Source organism: Gorilla gorilla, chromosome 11 (assembly GCF_029281585.2).
Source record: "Gorilla gorilla gorilla isolate KB3781 chromosome 11, NHGRI_mGorGor1-v2.1_pri, whole genome shotgun sequence".
Classification (NCBI taxonomy): Eukaryota; Metazoa; Chordata; class Mammalia; order Primates; family Hominidae; genus Gorilla; species Gorilla gorilla.
The window spans coordinates 135,756,917-135,770,554 of record NC_073235.2 but is presented as its reverse complement, the minus strand read 5'-3'; the positions used below and the strand labels follow the sequence as shown (position 1 = coordinate 135,770,554).

Sequence of the window (13,638 nt, the reverse complement as noted above, 5' to 3'; positions counted from 1 at the left end):
AAACCTGGAGACTCCATTTTAACATGCTTGCTCCGCGTCACTTCACATGGAAGATACAGTTAGTGAGTGAAATACATAGGCCTTCCAGGGCACATACCCCTTCCTGGTCTTGCATGCAGAGAGAAAACCCGGCACAGTCAGCCTTGGATAAAGCCCCCTGGCCTGCTTTCTGGTGTGAGCCAGATGTCAGTAGCTCTGGCTACGGCCTGGGCCAGCATTTTTTCCCACTGACTGTCAATATCAGATATGAAAAATAGTGGCTTATTGCATTTGCACAAAAATAATTAACAGTGTCTATTTTACTGAAGCTTCGAAAGGGAGACTTAGCCACCCGCTCACACCACAGCTTTCCAACTCTGTTGGACTCTCTGAGGTTAGGAGTTTCGCCCTCCCAAGTCCCTTCTCTGCGGCTCCATCATGAGAAGTTCCCTCTCCAGGCTCTGCCCTGCCCCACACAGGCCACCTTATGGTCTCTGTTTCTCGCTTCCAGGAAGATCATGCATGCAATCCTGGCCCTGTTATTTGTTAGTCCGGTAAACTAGGCCTGTTCCATAAACCGCTCTGCACCTCAGTTTCCCCATCTGTAAAGTGGAGATAATAGGACCTCCTTTGAAGGTCTTCGTGGACATCAAATGAGTCAATATAAGCCTAGAATGGTGCCTGGCACAGAGCTCTTTGGAAGTTGCCTGCTGTTATTAGGCGGAGCAGGTTGGTAACAACCTTCTGCTGGTGAAGCCAGGTCTGTCCGGTGCACTGTCTACACTGCCCCTGGGAAGGGGTAAGCAAGACCCTGCCATGGTGCCTGGGTGGCCTGTGGAAGGCCACATGTGGAGGGAAACCAAAACCACACTGTCAGCTGTGGCCAGACCAGGCATTGGGTTCTGAGCCAAAGGCAGCCACGTGCCTTTGCCTCCCCCATGAGGGAAGCCCCCTCTCTCTGGAGTGGTTGGCTGGGAACGCCGCCCTCCTGCGCAACTCCAGGCTGGATGGCAGACAGCTGAGCCGGCCACCCTAGGCCTGATCCCGGGCCCCAGCTGCTCCTGCAGAGAGGGCAGCCTATATACTGACGTTGGGCCTTTGATCAGCTTTGCCTGTGCAGATTGCACAAGGGGATGCCGGCTCGGCCGACCCATGGACCCTTGCATTGACTGACCCCATTCCCAAGGCATCTCTTCTTTGCAGCATAAGGCCCTGCCAGGTGTGCTGGCCCCTGCGTGGCAGGAGAGGGCATGAGCCTGAAAGCTCTTAATGTCTGCCACCCACGATGTGCCCAACGTCCCCTCGAGGCACCCACAGACTCCCCCCGGAGTAGGGCCAACTCTGCCGGGGGATTTGAGTGGGGACCAGGTGGGGACAACATAGGCCCTACTTAGAAGAGCCCCTGGCTGAAAGACGGCGGAGTTGGACCCAAACCAGGCAGCCACCTGCTGGAGTCTTCCCACTGCAACTGTCTGTGCCCTGAGATGGAGCCCAGGCTCCCTGTCAAGCAGGGCTTTCCAAGCTGCTGAGGTGAGATCAAAGCTTTCCTGCCCAGTGGTAGGTGACGGGGCTGACCTCTCTCGAGGAAATGCAGGGTTTGCTGGGTGTGGGCAGAATGTGCACTCCTAAGTCACGTGGGTGGCACTGAACTGTAGCCCTGTCTTTTGGTGTCCAACCCCTGCTCAAGTCCATTTACATAGTCAAATCCCGTTCTCTCTCCTGAGCACAAAGGCCCCTCCCTGGTGAGGCTGCTCTCAGTTCCTGAGACTCCAGGCACACTTGCCCAAACCATCAGGTGGAGACTCCGGCCGTTGTCCCCTTGCCCACCAGAGGGGGCCTGGGAGGGAGTGCTGCCGGGACCCAGGCAGGATGAGGTCAGGGCACCTGGGGGATCTGAGGGGCCATGGGGCAGGTATACTTTTCCCATGGACTTTGCTAGGGCAGGAGGGTGAGTGTGTGGCTTCCTTCTGCAGTCACTTCTAGAGCAGGGTGGCTCCAGGCTTCCAGGGCTAGGGGGCAAAGCCTGCTAGTTCTGCAGCCGCAGAAAACCCAGCTGCCCTGCACACCCCTCAGCCTGGGACTGCCTGCCTCTGCCGTCTCCGTCAGGCCACCGCGACTCTGCAGGGAACACAGAAAACTAAGGGTGGTAGGGTTTGTTTTTCAAGAAGTTCAATCTCTTTGCTTTAAATGACTGGCTTTTTTTTTTTTTTCATGCCCTTCCTGCCTCTTTTGGTGTCAAAGGCTGCTTTCTTTCAAGAAATGAGGTGTTGGAAGATGACAGTTTGTTATTCATTTAATTAGTTTTTAGTTTTAAAATCTCCGTAATTGGCAAAATCCAGGGTGGCAGCCATATGAAGCCTGCAGATGTATGGAAAGTCTGCAGGTCTGTAACAACCCACGGCCTACAGTGGAGCCTGACCCTGCAGGAAGGGAAGCTTCCCACCCTGAGCAGAGGAGAAAGGGAAACCCTGAGCCCAGGGTTTGTCTGGCCAAGGGGTGGGGCTCCTGGTGTTTGCAGCCCAGCAGCCTCAGGATAGGAGGCTGACGAGGCTTCGGCTAAAAGGATAGTGGACATCTGTAGGCACCACAGGTCCCTCTCTAAGGAGCAGGCACTGCACACCCATCGTGACTCTGAGAGAACTCAGTGCAGACAAGGGTTCAGAGAGAAGAGGTGGAGGAAGGAATATGAGAACTGGCCTGGATCCCAGCAGTTTTGACCCCAGCCAGCATGGTGGACAAAGGCCTCAGGCTCTCTGCACTCTGTCTACCCCCTGAAAAGCCAGGGCTGTTGCACCAGAGCTTCTCCAAGGCCTCTCCAGCTCTGACTCTGGCTCAGGCTAATCCTAGACATTAAGATGCTCACGGCTTGGAGTCAGAGAGACCCACTCCCCATGTCTGTAACCTGAGCAACCACAAAGCAAGCCCTGGTCAAAGGGCTGTGGCGAAGGTTAATGAGATGGGGCCCTGGAAGCCCTCGGCTCAGCCAACACCAAACAGCCAGGACAAGATCCCACTGGGCCAGGAGAGAAATCCAAGTAATCCACATGGGCCAGGTGGAGTCAGACTGAGCTTGTGAGAGGCCTAAGAGAATCTTCCTGCTCCTTCTAAGGCCCCGGCAGCAGCAGGTCCCCACTGGGGAAGTCCAGGCAGCCTGGGCCTGCGTTCCTTCCCCTGAGGCATGAGAGAGGGGGCACAGGAAACCAGTCTTTGGAGGTGGGGCTGCAGACTGTCAGCACAGGCCAGTGACCAGCTGTGAGCCTGGCTTGGTTTCCAGTGCCCCAGCTGACCCTGTAAACACTGTGGCTCCCCTTGCTTCTTTCTCCAGCCCTGCAAGGCTACATGCCTGCCCCGCTGGACTGGGAGCAGGAGAGGTTGGGCCACAGGCTGCTGGTCTCAGCTGCAGCCTCTGGGGGCAGATGGCCGTGGCTTTGACTGTTGTCACTCACTTAACCTGCCAGGGCCTCAGATTTCTCATCTGCAAAGTGGGGCTTTTAACAGGACCTTCACTTTAGGTTGTGGTGAGGATGAAATGGGCTAACAAATGCTTAGCACGGCAGGTCCCAGCTGTGAGTCAGTATTCAAAACAGGTCTGGGTTCATCACCCAATTCCCCTCCTGCCTGGAGAAGGGCAAGGCCCTGGCTGCTCGGGGGAACATTTCTGCCAGCCCAGGGATGCTACTTGAGATGTTCAGGTGGACACACATTTCCCTGACTACACTCCGGCACTGCCTGAGGCCCCGGCAAAATGATTAGACCAAGAGCTGCAGGTCAAGGCCCCCCTATGATTAGACCGAGAGCTGCAGGGCAAGGGCCTCCTTCAGACACTGGACAGGAAGGGGGTTTTAGAAAGGAACCTTCATCAAGTGGCTGGTTCCTCCATTGTTAGCACAGCTGGTACGTTCAGTAACATCCCCAACCGGGCAGTGGGAGGAGTTGATGGTGACAGAGACCCAAATTGAGGGGGTGGGGGGGTGGGCAGCGGTCACAGCCGAGTGCTCAGGAGAGAGAAGAGGCTGCTCGCTGGTGGTAATGGTGACTTCCTCTGCTCTCAGGCCCCTGAAAGCAGCTTCTGACTGAACGGAAAGTCCTTTCTTGATTAAACTCACCCCATATTCTTGGCTCACCAAACAACAGCTTCCTCCAGGGGCCCGAAGCCTGGGTGCTCCAGGAAGGGTCCCCCTTGCCACCTTTGCTCTTCTCGGGGTTTCTGAGCTGGGCATCTTTGAGCTGATCTCTAACACACCCACCTCCACAGAGCCCTGAGCTTCCTCCTGGCTCAAAAAGCCCAAACTCCCTTCTCTCGGTCCCCAGACTCCAAGGAAGCCACAAGGTCCACACAGCTCATGGGAAGCTGGGGTGTAAGATCAGGCCTCACAGTGGTTCTGACAGCTCCAAGGCTGCAAAACCTGCCATGAGACCAGCTCTCTGAACTCCAAGGACAGGGTCTGTGACAGGGTGGCGGGGAAGTGTGCATGTCAGATCACTCTGTCCTATGACATAAGAACAACCCATCCCAAAGCTGGGCCCCCTCTAAGCCCCTCTGTCATATCCATGCCCGGGGAGGGAGCAGGTTGTACTCACAGCACGCAGAGCGCGTATGCCCGGGAGATGGACTCGCTGGCACGCACGAGGAAGCTCCCGTCCTTGCCCGTCCTGGAAAGCAGCTCCTCCGCCTTGGAGCGGGTGATATTGCCGTGGTTCCAGCAGGGGACCATGGTGGGCGTGGGCCTCCTCGGCCGGGCCGGCGGGCACCCCCAGGACCCACACACCACCAAGGGGAGCGGAGGCCCCTCCACTGCAACCTGCCGCCTGTTGCCTCTTGGTGGCCTCGGCTGCTGCCACCAGCTTAACTGACTGACTTCCTGTTTCAGGCGCTCAGCGAGGGAAAGGAAACTGAGCTGCAGAGAACTTCCTCATTACAGAAACCAAGCAAGAGAGAGAGAGAGAGAAAGAGAGAGAGAGGGGGGCCCTGGCCGTCCACCGTCCCCTACACCCTGCCACGGCTGCCGCGGCTCTCTCGCCAGCCCTCTCCTTCCTGGCAACCAGTCGCAGCCTACAATTGAAGTGTCCACTGGCAGCTGAAGTCCCCCTGGGTGGAATGACCAGCTCTGGAGACGTCAGGAGAGTTGTGGCCACTTCTGAAGAAGCATGGCCTAGCAGGCATGGGTGGGCCAGAGGAGTGGTTCTTCTGCGGCCGTGCTGACACCCACGTGGGATGCCATGCCCTAGACAGGCCCCCCGAGCCTTCTGCTCTCCCCCAGGGCTTTTCAACACCCACCCTGAACCTCCAAAACACCCCAGGGGGCACAGCTTCTCAACTGGGACTACAGCCTGCCCAGGACAGAGCAAACTTGAGGGGGAGGGGACAGTCGAGCCCCACCCCTCCCCTTTAGAGACTCCCAGCGGCCTGGGTGCTGGGAGACCTTGGCTGCCACCAGCTGAGGGCGCCAAGGTCCAAGTGATGGCTCTGTGACCCCATTACCCTCATTCCCAGGGGCGGGTGGGTGCTGCACGGGCAGCACAGCTCTGATCCCTGCAGTCCAGCTTGGAGACACACAAAGGGAGCTTGGAGGGGATGTGGGCCGTTTACAGCGGGAACATAGGCTGGGTTTTTCCCTGGGCTTCTCCAGGATGCTGGGGAAACAAGCTCGGAGAGGAGAACCCCAAAGCCCCACAGGGCAGGCTGGCCGCCTGGCCAAGGACAACACTGGGTGCTGAGTCCTGCGTCTCAGCAGTCGGGGTGGCCGGTCAGACTGCACCGCCTCCAAGACTGGGCATGGCCACATTTGCCCACCACTCAAAGAGAAGCTGCCTCTCCAGGGACCACCATCCAGGACCAGTCATTTCTGAGGGCTCTGCGGTGGACACCCATCCCTCAGCCCCCAGACCTGGGCACCCTCTGTCCTTGGGTCAGGCCCACCAAGGCCGAAGGGGCACGTGTTGACCCGCTGCACAAAGAGTGCCCCCACCGTCCCACATCCAGGCCTTGGCCTCCAGGACATGACAACAGACTCCCTCCAGGAAGGGGCACCAGCCAGGCAGCGCCACCACATTCAAGCTGTGGGAACCTGGTCAAGTTTCTTCTCTCTCTTGGCCTTGGTTTCTTCTTGTCTAACTTGAAGGACGTAGCTCATAAAGGAGCTCACATGTGCCCAGGGGCTCAACATGTGTCACACTGATGGTTGTCCCAGAACAGGGCCCCCAGCACCTCCCCGCTGAGCAACACACACGGCAGGCGAGTCTGTAGGGCAGACAAAGCACTCCCAGTCAAGGACCTCTGGCCAGGCTGGGAGCCAGGCGTGGGGATAGAGTGGTGATGGGAACTGGCCTCCACGCTCCGGCCCTTCCGGAGCACGCCACCTCTGCAGCAGCCCAGTGTGGAGGCCTCTCATTCCCCACCCACGCCTCCACTCAGCACCTGTCCACCCCCTCCTTATGGGGTCATCTCCTATGCTCCCATTGTGCACCTTCGCACCCTTCTCACTTCCCTGCTGGCCTCCACCAACATCCATGAAGTCCCGGACCACACCACCAGGAGGATCCATTTGCAATACTGGTCCCTTTACACCTCCACCTACTCATCTCTAGAGACCCCTACCATGCCAAGACTGCCCTACTTAGAGAGCTTCCCCCAAACCCCCAGCCCCCCACCTCTCACACCGCTATTCCCACGGTCCTTGCCATTCCACAGAGTGAGATCCCCTGGCACACACGCCACACAGGCACTCTTCCCTCATTTTTAAGGCCCATCCCGACTTTGCTTCCTTTTCCACCCAATTGCCTGATCTATCCAGCATGGTCAGCTGGCTTGTACCCCACCCTTCTGCCCTCCACATTCAGGAAATCCCAGAATCTAGATCAGAGCTGCCCTTTTGGTGGGTGGATTTTTTTTTTGTAGGTCTCCAGTCAATATAAATAATTTTAACATATTACAAAATTCACGAACTCATGTGAGGGATAGTGATTTATCAACGAAGACTTCAAATAATGGCTAGAGAGTGGCCAGGCACAGTGGCTAACACCTGTAATCCCAGCACTTTGGGAGGCTGAGGGGAGTGGATCACCTGAGGTCAGGAGTTTGAGACCAGCCTGGCTAACATGGTGAAACCCTGTCTCTACTAAAAAAAAAAAAAAAAAATCAGGTGGGTGTGGTACGTGCCTATAATCGCAGCTACAGCTACTTTGGAGGCTGAGCAGGATAATCACTTGAACCCAGGAGGCAAAGATTGCAGTGAGTCGAGATCGCGCCACTGCACTCCAGCCTGGGCGATAGAGCGACACAGTAAAAAAAAAAAAAAAAAAAAATTACTGTTCCAAATTTTATAGCATAAAGGTAGAACCACACATCTTCCAGCCATATTCTCTTGAATGTGTTAGGCCATAATCACTGCATTCCTACCTTGAGATCCCATTTGATGATGACTGCACCCCGGCCCTCCACATACAAGAGCAGTCTCACTCTCCAGGGATGTCTGCCTGCATCTGGCTTGGCAGGATCAATGTGGAGAGCTCAGCATCACCACATGGATGGGAGGTGGGAGATGATGCTGATGGGAAGAGCCCGTGGGTGTATCGGTGCTGCAGAGCAATGTCCTCGAAAGACGTTGGAGGAGGCGGCTGCCTGATAGTGGGCAGGAGCCTCCAGAAGGGATAAGGGACTGCCAGCTGCTGCTGGCAGGGGTGATGAGGGCCTAGACCACCTGCCACTATCCTTGCTGTCCTCAATGCTCAGGGCCACTCAAAGGAGGAACCTGCTCCCCAGGCTGTGCCCAGGAGTCACATCCAGCCATAGGGCCCCAGAGCGATTGCATAGTGTGAGTCTACGCATTCCTTGGAGCATCTGGTCAACCTCACCCATGGGGCAGAGGCTTGGAAAGCAGCTGAGGGGAAGAAGTGGGGTCAGACTCACTCATGTGATCCTGGGTCCAGACTGGGGCACCTGCCCAAAGGCACTGCCAGCCCTGGCAAGCCCCAGGCCCCATCAGGGGACTTGAACAATTTCTGGGAAAGCTGGGCAGTGAGAAGCATCAGGGTGGTCTGGCAGGCACCTGGTCATGGGCACTCAGCCAACTCTAGAAGCTCCGGGAAGAACAGACAGGCCTCAGTGTTGAAGAGGAGGGCTGACATGGCAGGGCCAAGGCATTGGAGCGATTCTGCTTTGGCAACCTTGAGTGAGGGCGGGTCACAGGAAGGTTTGAGTCTCAGGACAGGGTCAGGGCAGGCTGGGAGAGAGGGACAATGGAGACACCAAGCTTCTTGTCCAGGGGTCCTTCCACCGTGGACAAGAAACAGAAAGAATTTCAGGGTCTCAGAAGGGACTGAGCCAGGAGAGGGGAGGTAGAGGTCAATATATACTGTATATATATATATGTGTGTGTGTGTGTGTATATATATATATATATACACACATACGCACACACATTACATTATATATATAGTGTGTATATATATACACACACATTACATATATATAATATATATTTACTATACAATGTTAACAGATATACAATATATCTAAGCATTTGTCACTGTACTTCCCTTCCCCTCCTGTGTTCATCAAAACCCTTTACTATGCCCCAGGGCTCCCACTCCCCCCAGCCTGGGTGGATAGATAGATATCACTCATGGCTTGGGGTGCAGGGGCTGAAAGTGTTCACTCACTGAGTGCTAAAAGCAAAGGGAGCAGTGATGGTTAATTTTATGTCAACTTGGCTGGGCCTCAGGACCCAGATATTTGGTCAACATTATTCTGGATGTCTCTCTGAAAGTATTTTTTAGATGACATGAACATTTAAATCAGTAGACTTTGAGTAAAGCAATTCCTGTGTGTAGGCCTCATCCAATAAGCTGAAGGTCTTAATAGAAAAAGACTGACTTCCTCCAAAGAGTAAATTTGCCAGTAGATTGCCTATGGACTCGAGCCGCAGCATCAACGCTTCCCTGGGTCTCCAGCCTGCCAGCCCACTTTACAGACTTTGCACTTGCCAGCCTTGACCATCCTATGAGCCAATTCCATATCTATCTATCTATCTATCTATCTATCTATCTATCTATCTATCTATCTATCTATCCATCCATCTGTGTATCTCTCTAGCCATCCACCTATCTATCCACCTATCTAGCTATCTATCTATCTATCCATCTATTTATCTATCTAGCCATCTATCTAGCCATCCATCTATCTATCCATCTAGCCACTATCTAGTCATCTATGTATCTAGCCATCCATCTATCTATCCAGCCATTTATCTAGCTATCTAGCTAACCATCCATCCATCTATCTATCTAGCCATCTACCTATCCATCTATCTAGTCACTATCTATCTAGCCATCTATCTATCTATCTAGCCATCCATCTGTCTAGCCATCTGTCTAACTATTATCTATCTATCTATTGATCTATAAATCTATCGATCTGCCTATCTATTTAGTCATCTATCTATCTAGTCATCTATTTATCCATATATCTGTCTAGCCATCTGTCTATGTACCTAGCCATCTGTCTGTCTATCTATCTAGCCATCTATCTATTTAGCTATCTATCTATCTATCTATCTATCTATCTATCTATCTATCTATCTATCCATCCATCCATCCATCCATGTAGCTATCCATCTATCTAGCTAGCCATCTATCCATCCATGTAGCCATCCATCTATCTATTTAGCCATCTATCTATCTATCTAGCCATCTATCTCCCTATCTATCTAGCCATCTATCTCCCTATCTATTTATCTACTTATCTATCTGCTTCTCTGAAGAACCCTGATTAATAGAAGGGCAAATACTTGACCGTGAAGTTAGAAAGTTGCTCACTGGCTGGCGTAATCAATAGTGAACTTCCCTCATCTTCAGACCTGATAATAATACATCCTTTGCTGGAGAAGGGAGCAGTCACTCACAGGAAGCCTCCTGGGATCAAGCACCACTGTTCCACTCCCAAGGAGCCCAGGGCAGGTGGGTCAGCCCCCAGGCTCCTGCTTCCTGCCACTGAGGAAGACCAGCCAGAAAAACCAGTCAAAAGCAGGAGCCAGCACCTTATTCACAGTTTGTTAAGAAGGATGGATGCTCTCCTGTGTCCTGAGAATCTACCCTGCCCACATCGGCCCCTCTCAAATCAAAGGGCAAGGTCGCTTACTGAGATGGTGGAAGAGGAAGTCAAGTCCCAGCCCCTGACTAGGATGAAGGGAGACCGTCCCACTGGAGACGTCTGGCAGAGCTGGAGCACTCCCAAACTAGCAGATCGTGATCCCTTATTGTCTGCCAGAAAAGAATTTCTTCCCTCCCAGCTCTCTCTCTCCCCACCCAGCCTTCTCTCTCTCTCTCTCTCTCTCTCTCTCTCTCTCTTCTCTCTCTCTCTCTCTGTCCATCCCTCTCTCTCCACAGTTGTTTTTGGAGCTCTGTCAAGATACCAGGCTCCACCAGCCTGCCTTTCCATTTCCAGTTCCATTTCTGCTACCGGCATCTTGACGTTTCCAGATCCACCCAGGCCCCTGCAGGCACAAATTTCATTCAGATTTGCAGAGCTAGTGGCCGCAGTCCTCTGAATTCCTGACAGATTTTGCCAGAGACCATCCATCTATGTGGCCCCACGGCTTCCTGGGGCTTGGTGCATCCCCAACAATGGGAAGGCGACATCTCAAATCATGGCACCCTCCACCCCTTCCCTGTTCTGCTCCTCTGATAAGCTCCATTTTAGTGCTGCAAAGCAGACTCTGAATTAGACACACAGGAACAAGGCTGGGATCCAAATCTCAGCTTTACCATGACTATGTAGCATCTCTGGATTGGTTTGCATCTCTGTAAAGGGATAGTGACACCCTGTTGAAGAATGTCTGTGAAATTATGTAATGTGTCTGGCACCAGGTAGGTCCTCACGATGAGGCGGGTCTCCCAGGCGGCCCCCTGACCAGCTCCTGAAGGGCAGAGCTTCAGTGGGCTCCTGGGGGCTCCAGCGGGCAGCTGGCATCAGTGACCTTCGCCACTGGTTTAACCCAATTCTAGAAGAGAACTCTGTACCTGCGACTACAAAGAACCTGAACGGGTCCGGGTCTGCGCCTTGTGACTCCCGGCCACCAGGTGGCGCTGCACTCTGGCCTCCCCCTGGGACCAGAGCCGGGAACATCGCTGACAGGCACAGGGGCGATCCCCAAGGAGTCCAAGGGCCCATGGAGTCCATCATTGTGCTCAAGGATATCATCTGTGAATACCGAAGGCCTGGCAGCGAGCATCTCCTGTTTCACTGAAGATGCCGGAAAATCAAATGAGCTTGAAAGAAAACAAGGAGAATTAGGATTGACTTTGGGAAGAGCTGGGTAAGAGGAAACCATGTCCAAAAAGCCAACATATGTCTCTTGTCAAGATTCTTAAGGACAGAGGGAAATATTCGTAATACAACGTTTAGTGAAAAAACAAATCAAGGCCGGGCGCAGTGTCTCACACCTGTAATCCCAGCACTTTGGGAGGCCGAGGTGAACAGATCTCCTGAAGTCAGGAGTTCAAGAAGAGCCTGGCCGACATAGCAAAAAACTACTAAAAATCCAAAAATTAGCCAGGTATGGTGACAGGCACCCAAAGTCCCAGCTACTTGGGAGGCTGAGGAAGGAGAATCGCTTGAATCCAGGTGGCGGAGGCTGCAGCGAGCTGAGATCGCTCCAGCCTGTGCGACAGAGTGAGACTCCATCTCAAAACAAACAAACAAATCAAGAAACCAAATGGGAATATATTATGATTCCAACTATGGAAAAAGCTCTATCCTGGAAAGACACTGGAGGTGAACATGGTTGAGTTAGGCGGCATATCCACGAGCAATTTTTTTTCTTCCATCTACTTTTCCAGCTTTCCTTTACTGCCCACATAAAAAAATTAAATAAAAAGAGAACTCCAGCTCAAGGTAGTGTGTGTAAAATCCTGCTGGAAGCATTTTGTTTTGTGTGGATGGCTGGTTGTATCCTGGGAGACTCTTCCCCCATCATTCCTCTCAGGATTCCTAAGAAAGAGACCAACTTTTCTCTCCTTAACCTTTTTTTTTTTTTTTTTTACATTGAAAAGTAACATGTGAACATAGTAACATGTTATTTAACATGCTCAAAAGGGTTTACAATAAAAAGTAAGTTTTCCTGCCAGCCCAGACCCCAGATCCATTTCTCCAGGGCCAGTGTCTTGTGCAGTCTTTCAGTGTTTTCTATGCATATACAACCCGATTTTTGCAGGGCCCCCTTTTTTAAATACTCTATTATGTGTCTTTCATTTTTCACTTCAGATTTCTGGACATTTCGTGGAGCTAGTTTATATCTACCACATTCTTTTAAAGATACCTACTATTCTATATCATAACATGATACATTTTACCAGTTTCCTCTCCCTGGACACATAGATTCCAGGGTTTTTTTGGTTTTGGTTTTGTTTTTGAGATGGGGTCTGGCTCAGCTGCCCAGGCTGGAGTGCAGTGGTGAGATCTTGGCTCACTGTAACCTCCGCCTCCCAGGCTCAAGCGATTCTTGTACCTCAGCCTCCTGAGTAGCTGGGACTACAGGCATGTGCCACCATGCCCAGCTATTTTTTGTATTTTCAGTAGAGATGGGGTTTCATCATGTTGGCCAGGCTGGTCTCAAACTCCTGACCTCAAGGGATCCGCCCACCTCAGCCTCCCAAAGATTCCAGTTTTTAGTTAGTCTATCTGCAAGAAAAATCCCTAGAAGAGGAATGAGCGTTCAACGGTTGTGTGCATTTTTAGTTTTGATTAGTTATGCCGTATTGTCTTCCAAAGTGGTTGCACCAATTTACATACCTACTGTTGGTGATAACTGGGGTTTCATATTTTCTAAAACTCAGAGGGCAATTCTGGAGTGTCCTACTTTGAGAAAGTGACATGGATGAAAATCCTACTTATGAAACAGGTTTTTAAAAAACAAGCCCTGGGGACTTTTATTTCAAAGGAATTCTTGACGTTCATTACAATATTGATTTAAGAATGAGCTCTCTCCTTGCGTTTGAACTTTTAGGAAAATGTATAAATACATTCCCTTTCTCGAAAGCTGTCTAGATCTGTTTCTTGCACTGAACACGAAGGGGCCAAGCCCATGGCCTCTTGGTAGCTTTGTTGCAGTTAAGCCTACACCTGGATGTGAAGCAAGGCAGGCCTGCGATCCCCACCCCCACCACTGCGATTGCCCCACCCCACCCCTATGGAGTGTCCTTGTTGCCACAGCAACCACCCCTTTCCTGGCTCTCCGCCCCCAGAGTCAGATTTTACAAATTCTAGGAACAGCAACTCTCAGCAACACTCCCCTGAGCCAGACCCTGAGCCCAGCCATCGCCAGCATCCGCCGGTCTACCACGGCCACCACGCCCCAGGCCCCAGAGCCTCCTCCAATCTCCGTTCTGGCCTCGAGCACTTCCCAGGCATGAATCATGACCGCCTCCCTTGGCAGGCCCACTACCATGCTTCCTAAATGCAGTTCCTGCCAACAGCCCCTCTTTCCGTGGCAATTACGCGGCAGCTTCTTCCCAGCTCCACGTTCTGTTCCTCTTCCTCTCTGCTTCTTCAGCCAGTAGTTCTCTGAACCAATGTGCCAAAACAAACAAACAAACAAACAAAAACACCCCACCTGGTTGGTCCCAGCTTCATTTCCATCAGAATCTGCTTCCCAGCATGGT

The 13,638-nt window shown here is 52.4% G+C and overlaps 1 protein-coding gene across 2 annotated transcripts in view; it reads right to left on the bottom strand.

The window, feature by feature from the left end:
- The window catches only part of INPP5D (inositol polyphosphate-5-phosphatase D), a 150,371-nt gene extending 145,095 nt beyond the window's left edge, over nucleotides 1-5,276 (bottom strand). For both annotated transcript variants that reach the window (XM_031008651.3, XM_031008652.3), the window contains exon 1: nucleotides 4,561-5,276. In XM_031008651.3, the coding sequence (XP_030864511.2) occupies nucleotides 4,561-4,694 (134 nt within the window). In that variant the 5' untranslated portion in view covers nucleotides 4,695-5,276. The remainder of the gene's footprint in view (nucleotides 1-4,560) is intronic.
- Between the last annotated feature and the right edge of the window lie 8,362 nt (nucleotides 5,277-13,638).